At 55.5% G+C, this 10,313-nt stretch overlaps 1 protein-coding gene across 1 annotated transcript; it reads right to left on the bottom strand.

Moving 5' to 3' along the window:
- Nucleotides 1-388: 388 nt before the first annotated feature.
- On the bottom strand, nt 389-9,857 carry FLYWCH2 (FLYWCH family member 2). The gene is made up of 3 exons (XM_038540658.1): nt 9,650-9,857; nt 3,092-3,541; nt 389-1,643 (listed from the first exon to the last, which is right to left on the bottom strand). Exons 2-3 carry the CDS (start codon nt 3,450-3,452, stop codon nt 1,546-1,548), a joined length of 459 nt encoding a protein of 152 aa, XP_038396586.1. The 5' UTR covers nt 3,453-3,541; nt 9,650-9,857; the 3' UTR covers nt 389-1,545.
- Between the last annotated feature and the right edge of the window lie 456 nt (nt 9,858-10,313).

Consider the following 10,313-nt stretch of genomic DNA (forward strand, 5'->3'; position numbering starts at 1 on the left):
GTGGTGGCCTCCTCAGCACCTTTCAGTGCACACTTTGGATGCTTTCATGGTCCCTGTGGGCTTTGTAAAACAATGCTGACCACGTGCGTCTTCTGCATAAATCCTTCCCTGGCCTCCCCCTCCCCGTGGTGAGCCTGGAATCTTCCCTGTGGCCTGCAGGCCCACAGGCCCTGAGACCTGGCCACCACAGCCACTGGCCACCTGCACAGCAGGCCCCGCCATGCCAAGTCGCGCCTTGCCTGCCCTCTGTCCTCCTCATACCCCTTTTTCCCTCTGTTAGGGGGAGGGGACACCCCACCACCAACTCCTCATGCCTTCCTGTCATCTGACCAATCCGGCCCACCATGCGGATCACGATGGATGACACAGAGCGGCAGGAAAGGAGAAACGTGGTGAGGAGCAGGAATCTATTTAAATATAGAATTAAGACAAAGGAACATCTCAAATGATGGTTACAGAACATAAATGTTATAAACAACCAGGCTGGAGGAAAACAGTGAGGTGGACTGGGCAGGGAGGGGTGTGAGGAACTCACTTTTCCTAGGAGGGGTCCCTAGGTACAGGTTAAACTTGGGAAAATGATGTTCAAAAACATAAGGCCTCTAGTCTCAACTTTTTAGAAATAATCCATTTGTTTCCTTTGTCCAATGGCAGTTTTCACAAAATGAGGACCAGGCAAGGTGAAGCAACTGGAGGCCGAAGCCTTTCCTGTCGGGGGCCTCCAGGGAACCCTGACTTCCGCTTGCAGGGGGTAACTGTGCTTGGTCTGCGTCCTCCTCCAGCAGGGGTAGCACCCGAGGTGCCTGGGGAGGGGCTCAGATGCCCAGGAATCTCAGCCCCCAAAACACCCAGAAGGAACATGAAAGGGGCATCATATACTACTGTCGGGGTCCCCCTGCCGTACTGCAGGCCCACCCCTTCCCCAGCAGAACCCTGGGCAGCCGCGAACACGGGCCCCTATGCAGGGTGGGGGGAAGCTGCCAACTGGTGAGCTGCCTGGAGGAGACAAGCCTCCTGATGGTCCAGCAGGACAGACTGAGGCCTGCTGGGAAACAGGCCCTGGAGGGACGGCCAGGGTGGGGTGGGATAGGCTTCCCAGGGGCTGGGGCCTCAGCGTCCCACTGCCCCACTTTGAGGCCAAGAGCAGCAGGAAGGAGAAAGCTCAGAGACCCCACTGGTCTCTGGGGCCAGCAGTGGTCTCCAGGCCGAGGGCCAGGGGTCTGAGAGACGGCCCGGCCCGGCAGCCCCGGGAGCGGGCCCAGCGAGGGCTGGAGGGGTTGCAGCTGGGTCTCAAAGGACCCGGAACCATGGAAGGTTTTAAAACCTGTCCATCATGGGACCTAGCATACGGCTTCTTTTATTCTTTATGAGGTTTTTTGGTAGTTTTTTTTTTTTTCTATTTATAAAAGTAATTTGTGCTGGATTTGGAAAAAATTATACAGTGTTTGAGAATGAAAATCAGTTGGCGGCTGGGTCCCTGGGTCGAGCAGTCACAGGCAAGTTCACGGGCCGTAAGGGCAGACACGTGGGCAAGAGCTACAGGAGCTACAGGAGCGCGGGCCTGACAGCATCTGCAGTGGGCTCCCCCTCCGCCGGGGCACTGGGGGCGGGCTGCCCTGCCAAGCTTCCTTCTTCTTTTCCGTCTGGAAGAGAAGGCAGTGGGTCAGGCTGGCGTTAAAGGAAAAGGGAGGGGGGCACCCGGGGCCTGAGGCTCCCAGCCCAGCCAGGGGCTGCTCCAGGGTGCTGGTGGCTGACTACACAACATGCCCCCCAAGGCCACCAGCTCGGGACACAGAGGCTGCGACAGTCATTCCCAGGGAACTCTGGGCCAAACCTGGGCTAAGCACTGCTCTCCCCAGCACCTGGCCTGGGAGGAGAGAAGAGGTGGGAGAGTCTGTGGGCCAGGTATAGAGGTATACATGGGGCAGCGGGTTGAGGGCGTTGTTCACTGTGCAAGAGCACTGCTTAGGGGAGTCTATGGGGCTGACTCCCCTTGCTCTGCCCTCCAGCCCTCTATTAGAGGAAGGGTGGCTTTGTTTTCATTCTCACCAAGGGGCCATGGGGTGGGGCCCACATGGTGCCGGGGCCCAGGCAGATCTGAGAAGTGCGCAGAGGTCTCAGTCGGGGTGGAAGGGACCAGGAGATGACCTGACCGGATCCTCCCGCTCCACCCTCTGCAGTGCCCAGCCGGTGGGCTTAGATGTCATCCCTCTTCACAAGTCATGGGGATGGTACCCTCGACCTTCGGACTGGTGGGTGGCAGGAGGTAGACATGAGGACACACTCGGGGGAGGACGGGCCGGGACACTCAAGGGTGAGCTGGACGTGCTGCAGAGGGGCTTCCGGGCTCTGGGCAATGGGGCGCCCCAACTCCTTAAGTGCAGCTCCTGTCCAGAAGTTGAGGGATGCTGAGGGTTCCCTTGGGTCCCCTGAAACTCCAGGCCTGTGGCTGGAGACACCCCCATCTCAGTGCCGCAGTGTCTCAGCTCCAGGGGAAGCAGCGGAGTTCCCTCCCCTAGGACTTCAGAGCATTCCTCTGCATTTCCATCAGGGCACAGCCCAGCTAACTGGAGGAAAACGAGGGCCCCCCACCTTTCCCAGGACTGGCTGACAGGCCCAGTGCCCTGATGGCTCCAAGGGGGCCACCTGTTCATAGGCTGCAAGTGGAGGCCGATCCTTGTGGCTTTCCTTGTCTCCATGCCTCAGGGCACCGCACACCACACACACTTCCAGTTGGGAAGAAGCCTAGCTCATCTCCTCCCAGACACCGGGCACCCCTTCAGGATTCCACGTTCCAAGAATGTAGTGCAGTGTCACCTGCACCAAGCTGAGTCGGGGTGGGGGCCTGCCAGGGACCTTAGACACACACGCAAGGGCCCACACGAATATACCCGGAGGGACACATGAAGGTGCCCTCCTAGGCAAATCCACACCCAGACACATGTGCGTGGAGGCATACACTGTGGTGGTATGTGCACAGCGCATACACACAATCCAGAGCTGGCCCAGTCTCTGCAATCCCGGGGGTCAGGGGGCCTCAGGCCCAAGGAGGGTCTTGCTCACACTGTGCTCGTTACAACCAGGGCCTCACCTTGGTCCAGCTTGCTGCGTTTCTGCTCAGGCTCCTGGGGTGGCGCCTCAATGGCCCTCTGAGCCTCAGGATGGATCTTGAGGAGGGCTTTGGCGAGGGTGGCAGGGCCGGGTACCCCCAGGGACATGATGCAGTGCACTCCTTTGCGCTTAGCTCCTGCCACCTTGGCACTGTCTTTAGAGGCCGTCAGCAGGACCAGTTTGGAGAACTTCCTCGGCTTCCTGGGGGCTGCGGGGACGACATCTGTGCCTGGCTCAGGGGACTCTGGGGATGGCTCCTGGCCAGCCTTCACACTCTCGCCCTCCTGCTCGCTGGGCTCTGACAGGGGCATTCTGGGACGATGGCCTGTCCCCCAGGCCATGCTCAGGCCCCAGCAGAGGGATTTTTCTTCCTCCTCCTCTTCCTCCTCCTCCTCCCTGGTGGGGAACCTGGCAGTCCAGGAGCTTTGTCCTAAGGAGGGAAGCAAAAGCCATCAGTGGAGGCACCTTCGGGCCTGGTGCTCAGGAAAATGGATGTGGGTGGAGGTCGAGGCAGATGTGGCTGCCTTAGGGCCTTGGGGCTGACAGCACAGAGCAGGAGCACCCCGGGGGATCGGGGCTTCTGTGGGGCTGCCCCCACCTCCCGCAGCCCTGGCTCGGTGACCTCCCTGCCCATCCTGCACCTTCCTGTCTGTAAGCTGTGCCACCTGCAGGGCTCTCCAGGGGTTGCAGGACGGAGGCAGGGGAAACCCTGAGCTTCTACAAAGAGAGCCCGGGGGTGCTGGAGCTGTGCATGGTGGGATGTGTCTTCACCGGTTTTCCCATTTAACCTGGCCCCATGTTACGAAAGCCGATCATCCCTGGTGACCCAATTTATGGATGAGGACACCGAGGCACACCAGGACAGCCAACACTGTGAAGTGCAGAGATGGGCAGCTGGCCGAGGGGGATCCAGAGCCCGTCCCCTCACGGTACCTGGTGTGCCTCGTCCAGGATGACAGTAGCTGACCTTCCCGGGCACCAAGCATCAGACAAGAGCACCAGACATTAGCTCAGCCACGGACCCCCCCAGAAGGCCCGGTGGCCTTCATCCTGACACTGTGTCACAGGCACACTGAGCCGGGCACCCGCTGGCACACTGCACACCACGAAGGGGAAGCGTGGCTCCAGGAGGTGGCACTCTCTGGCCTCACAACGAGACCTGTCCCCCATCCCGGGCCAGAGGCCCTGGACCACCCAGCACTCGGGAGGTGCCGGGGCCCCGGGAGGGCAGTGACCTTATGTGTGAGCCAGTGCTGGCGCTGCCTCAGCTGGGAGGCGACAGGGCCGCAGAGGTGTCCAGAGACTCCACAGTCACTCAGGGCTCCCTGGCTTCTGGCCTGGAGAAGAAAGGACTACTCACAGAGGCCACCAGCAGTGCAGTGTAGAGTGGCCTTTTTGCCTGTTGGGGGTGATTGTGTGGTGGGCGGATGGCAGGGTCTTTCTCAGCATACAGTGGTAGCCCAGAATCATGACCTCATCCTTAGCAGACGTCTCCCCTATGCATCTCAGAACCCAGGCAATGGCAGGGGTCACAGACACCCACCTGCCCCCCAGCCCCGGCCCTATTTATCCAACCCGGTTTTCAGTTCTGTTTCCTGGGATCCCTCCCAATACATACGGCTTGAAGAGGCCATGCCCAGATATCCAAAGTTTTCCAAGACCCCATCCATGAGAGGAGTCAGGTGCAACGCCAAGGAGGGTTTGGGATGCCTTGTCCCCTGTAAGTCCTCCTCCCCAGTCTCTTGGCTATTAGACATAAAAGCAGAGACCTCCTGGACTGTGACAGATATGGAGCCCTCACCTCCAGGGTTGAGCCCTTAAGGAAATCTGCCTAATAACAAGGCACCCCGGGATCGGTGTCTCTGTAACCCTCTAACCCTCCTGCCCCTGGTCCCCCCAGTCAAGCCCTGGAACAAGCCAACCTCTGCTCCCCCAGTACAGTCCTTCCCTGCCCTGCCCATCCTGTCCCACAGGGTGACACAGTAGCCCTGGAGGAACACAGGGACCAGCTTTAGAAAGGACGTTGCCAAAGCATCCCCTGGTAGAGCCGCTCTGGGCAGAGAAAGGTTAGGGTGGGAGCCCCACCACCAGCGGACTGGCTTCAGCCCACGTCCCTCTTAGCCAGCCCCCCTTTCCTGCTCACAGAGTCTCCCTGGTCTGGGGCTGAAATCCCAGAGTGATCCTCTTCCTCACACCTTATATAAAAGTTAATTTTAAAATGCTCTTTAGATATAGGTCACAAAATAAATACCACTTAGAAAACAAATGAAAAGAGGAAAAATGAATTTGTATAATATATATATAAAATAAAATTTAATGAGAAAAATTAAGAATGAAATAATAATAAGAAGAAAGAGGGCAGCCCCGGCGGCGCAGCGGTTTGGCGCTGCCTGCAGCCTGGGGTGCGATCCTGGAGACCCGGGATCGAGTCCCACATTGAGCTCCTTGCATGGAGCCTGCTTGTGTCTCTGCCTCTCTCTCTGTGTGTCTCTCATGAATAAATAAATAAAATCTTTAAAAAAATAAAAAAATAAAAAAGAAGAAAGAATTATTGGAATATGAATAATAAAATAGAAGTAATCATTTAGAATAAAAGTAATAGGGGAAAAAATAAAATAAAATGCTCTTTAAGGGGACGCCTAGGTGGCTTAGCGGTTGAACGTCTGTCTTTGGCTCAGGGTGTGATCCTGGGTCCAGGGGTCGAGTCCCACTTCGGGCTCCCTGCGAGGAGCCTACTTCTCCCTCTGCCTCTGTCTCTGCCTCTCTCTGTGTGTCTCTCATGAATAAATAAAATCTTAAAAAAAAAAAAAAACAAGAACTCTTCATGACCTTAAACCAAGGAGAGCGTTCTTCAATAAGGCACGATAAGTACAGGCAACCAAAGAAGAAATAGAGGGGACACCATCAAAATTTAAAACTTTTGTGAAAAATAAAATAAAATAAAACTTTTGTGCATCAGAGGACACCATCCAGAAAGTTTAAAAGACAGCCAGCAGAATGGGAAAGAGTTTTTGCAAATCATATCTCTGATGAGAGAATTATATCTGGAATTTATAAAGAACTCTTACAACTCAGTAACAAAAAGACCAACAACGCAATTTAAAAATAGGCAAAGGCTCTGAATAAGCCTTTCTCCAAAGAAGATATGCAGATGGCCAGTGAGCATATGCGATGCTCAACATCATGAGTCCTGAGAGAAACACAACAAAACCACCATGAGATACTACTTCACACCATCAGGGTGGATATAATAAAAGGAACACACCAAGAAACAGAACAAGTGTTGGTTTGGATGAGGAGAAACTCGAAGCCTCTTCCGCTGCAGGTGGGGATGTCCACAGTGCAGCCATGGTGGCAGTCTGGTGGCTCCTCAAAGGTGAAACTCAGAGTTATCATATGACTCAGCAATTCCCCTCCAAGTACATGCCCGAGAGAACTGGAAACAAATGTCTATATAACCACTCGTAGGTGAGGGGCGCCTGGGGGGCAGTCAGTTAAGCATCTGGTTTCAGCTGGGGTCATGATCTCAGGGTGTGAGATCGAGCCCCACATTGGGCTCCGTGCTCAGCGCAAGTCTGCTTAGGATTCTCTCTCCCTCTCCTCTGCCTCTCCCCACCCCCCCGCACTCTCAGTCTCTCTCTGAAATAAATAAAATCTGAAAAAAAATGTGTACATGAATGTTCACAACATTCACCGTCATCAAAAAGTGGAACCCATCCAAATACCCATCAACAGATGAATGGATAAAGATCACATATCCATACAATTGAATATTGTTTTGCAATTAAAAAAAAAATTATGCTGGGATGCCTGGGTGGCTCAGTGGTTGAGTGTCTGCCTTCGGCTCAGGTCCTGATCCCGGGATCCGAGATTGAGTCCTGAATCAAGCTCCTTGCATGGAGCCTGTTTCTCCCTCTGCCTGTGTCTCTGCCTCTCTCTGTGTGTCTCTCATGAACAAATAAATAAAAGCTTTAAAAAAATTATGCTACAACTTGGATGAACCATTAAGAGATTATGCTACATGAAAGAAGCTAGTTATGAAAGACCACATCATAAAATTGGCCTTAGACACTAGACAATCTGTAGAGCAGAAAAATCTATCCTTGGAGATGGTAGCTGTGTGGCGGGCTAGGGGTGGGAGGGGCGGGGAGCGGGAGAATGAGGAGTGGCTGCTAGTGGGGATGGCTTCTAGGGTGATGGCAGGGCTCTAAAACTGACCATGGCGATGGTTGTGCAACTTTATGAATACATTGTGGGTGAGCTGCACAGTATGTGAATGAGCTCCCTAAAACTGTTATATATGAAGAAAAAGGGAAATGAAGTCTACAACCAGTGGCCCCCCAACTTCAATACATCCAAGAATCGCCAGGGTTCTTGTGACAAATACACAGTCCTGGACAACTCGACCCCCACCTCCACTCATAGGGTCTGGAGCAGGGCCTGAGAATCTACATTTTGTTGCCAGTACTTCCATCCATCTGATTCTGATACTTTGGGAGACACGGGTGATGCCATGCGCCCATCACTTCAGAGGTCTGTAACTTCTACTTCAGAGGTTGAACTGTTTGTCAGGGGTGCCTGGATGGGGCTCAGCAGGTTAAGTGTCTGCCTTTGGCTCAGGTCATGACTCCAGGAGAGTCCTGGGACCATGCATGGAGCCGGGCTCCAGGCTCAATGGGAAGTCGGCCTGTCCCTCTCGATCTTCTCCTCCCCCCCACTCGCACTCTCAATCTCTCTAATTAATAAATTAAATCTTTAAAAAAATGAATTGTTTATCAAGCTCTCCATGAACAGGAGTTGTCATGCCGTTCAGGCTGGATCAGCCTCTATTCTGGAGTCATCCTTAACCTTTTAGCGGTTTATTTTCTAGGTGTGGGGGGAAGACTTGAGAGGCAGCTATTTTAAGCCTAATATATAGGGGATCCCTGGGTGGTGCAGTGGTTTAGCGCCTGCCTTTGGCCCAGGGTGTGATCCTGGAGACCCGGGATCGAATCCCACGTTGGGCTCCCTGCATGGAGCCTGCTTCTCCCTCTGCCTCTCTCTCTGTGTGTGACTATCATGAATAAATGGATAAAATCCTTAAAAATATATTTTAAAAAATAAGCCTAATATATATTTGTTGAAAGTTTAATTTCACTCAATGAAAGTTCACTGAACAAACAGAATTTTCATTTTATTTTTTAATAACAAAATAAAAATAGAACACAAAGCTCACCACCCTGAGATCAAGATCTGAACTAAGATCGAGAGTCTGACACCTAACCCACTGAGCCACTCAGGCACCCTGAATGAATAGAATTTTTAACAGCAAAGCAGAAATTAATTAAAAAGAGCAAAGGGCTCAATAGTTCACTTCCCTCACTTGACAGCCTCCCTCTAACTCTGCAATCTGGTGATTTGATATCACCTTCAGTAGCCCACTCATCCCAACTCACCGACAGGACATCGGTCGGCCCGAAGCAGACCCAGAGGTGTAAAGATGGCTCAGTGTAAACCCCAAATCATACAATGTTAGGAACTGGCAGGAGAGTCTCAGTCTCAAAGCTGTGTTGTGTAAAGCCACCAAATTTGTGGTAATTTGTTACGGCAGCGAGTGACTAATTCAAGGTCCGATCCCTTGTTCCTGAAGCTCTGAAAGATAGGACCCTTGCCCGGACACTGATGAGGGCTCAAGAAAATTACCTCCACACTTATGGGAGAAAAGTGCCACCAAGCACCTGTGTCCTCAGCCACTAGGACATGTCCCTTACCCTCTCCGGGCTGGTCCCACCTGTGTAATGGGAATAGTGGTGAATCTGACAGAGGTCCTTCATAGCAGGTAGGTGAGGGTAAGCTGTTCTCAAAAGTCGTGGTGGTACTGGCAGCTGTGCCGGATAATCACTGTCCCTGGCCGTTCATGGACCACTGTCACTGGGCTGTCCGGTGGGATGACAGGCCCCCTCAGGCGTGCAGGTGCACATCCTTACACGGAGACTTCTCAAGGCAGCAGTAATCCGAAAAAGGTCAAGGATTGCTACCCTGTAGTAGGCAGGGAAGAGCCTGCCCACGTGGGAATGTTGCCTGGTGACACCTCCTGCCCCTAATCGCGGGCTCCTGGGAACAGGGGCTCCTACTCATACACTGTAATCGGCCATCACATCTGTGTGTGGGGCACCCCGACGGCCCCCCGTCCCGGCTCCCCTCCTCTCCAGTTAGTACCACCAGCTCGCCAGCAAGCCTCCGGGGTGTCTCCCCGCAAGATCTCACTCCAACTGCACAGTGGGACGAGGCTGACGAGGGCGCAGGGAGGGGGCAGGTCTGGGTGTGGTCAAGGAGAGGACACCGACGTGGGGACCCTTGACGGGGGGAGGGGGCGTCAGGGTTCAGGCCGGGATCCAATGGGATGGGGGGAGGAGCCAGGAGGAAAGAGGAGGCCTGAGCGCCCGGACGCCGAGCTGGTGACCCCCCTCCCAGCATCAGCAGCCTTTGGGACTCCCGGGAGGGCCGGACCACGGCGTGGGACCGCGGCCCTCCCCGGCCCCCTGGGGCCCGTCCTCACCGGGCACGGGCCGGGCGTCGGCGGCAGCGGAGCCCTTCCTCTCCGGACACCGGGCTGCGGCAGGTCCTGCAGCCTCTTGCCTCGGGCCCCCGCCTCGGTCGGGGCCGTCACCTCAAGTTGGGGTCACGGAGCGAGCATGCGCAGCAGGGCCGGGCGGGGGCATTCCTTGGGCGAATTTCGCTGCTCCGGGTCTTCGCCCAGCGGAGCCGAGCTGGCGGTCTGACCAATCCGCGTGCGGGGGCGTGGCCACGGCTCGCCGAGGGGGCGGGACCAGCCCGGGATTGGGCGGCGGCGCGGAGGGCGGGACGGCGGCGACCCCGCGGCCCGGAATAGTTTGGGCGGGGCTCTCCCGGCGCGGGCGGGTGGGCTTAAAGGGGACCGCGGGACCTGCCCGGGACGTGACGCCCACTGGCGGCTGAGGAACCAGGGCTGTCGGTTAAAGGCCTCGATCGCGTTCTGCCAGCGCCGTTCTCTCTGCTCATTGAAACCACTGGCTCGGCTAACCCAGCATCCTTGAAGCCTCAGCATCCTCAGCGCCCGCCCCGCCCTCGTCCACGGTCCCTCCTCCCGCCCACTGGCCCCGCCCACCGGCCCCGCCCATCCGTCCCTCCTCCCTCGCCCACCGGTGTCCCACTTGCGCTTCGCCCCCCCCCACAGCCCACGC

Source organism: Canis lupus, chromosome 6, assembly GCF_011100685.1.
Source record: "Canis lupus familiaris isolate Mischka breed German Shepherd chromosome 6, alternate assembly UU_Cfam_GSD_1.0, whole genome shotgun sequence".
Taxonomy (NCBI): Eukaryota; Metazoa; Chordata; class Mammalia; order Carnivora; family Canidae; genus Canis; species Canis lupus.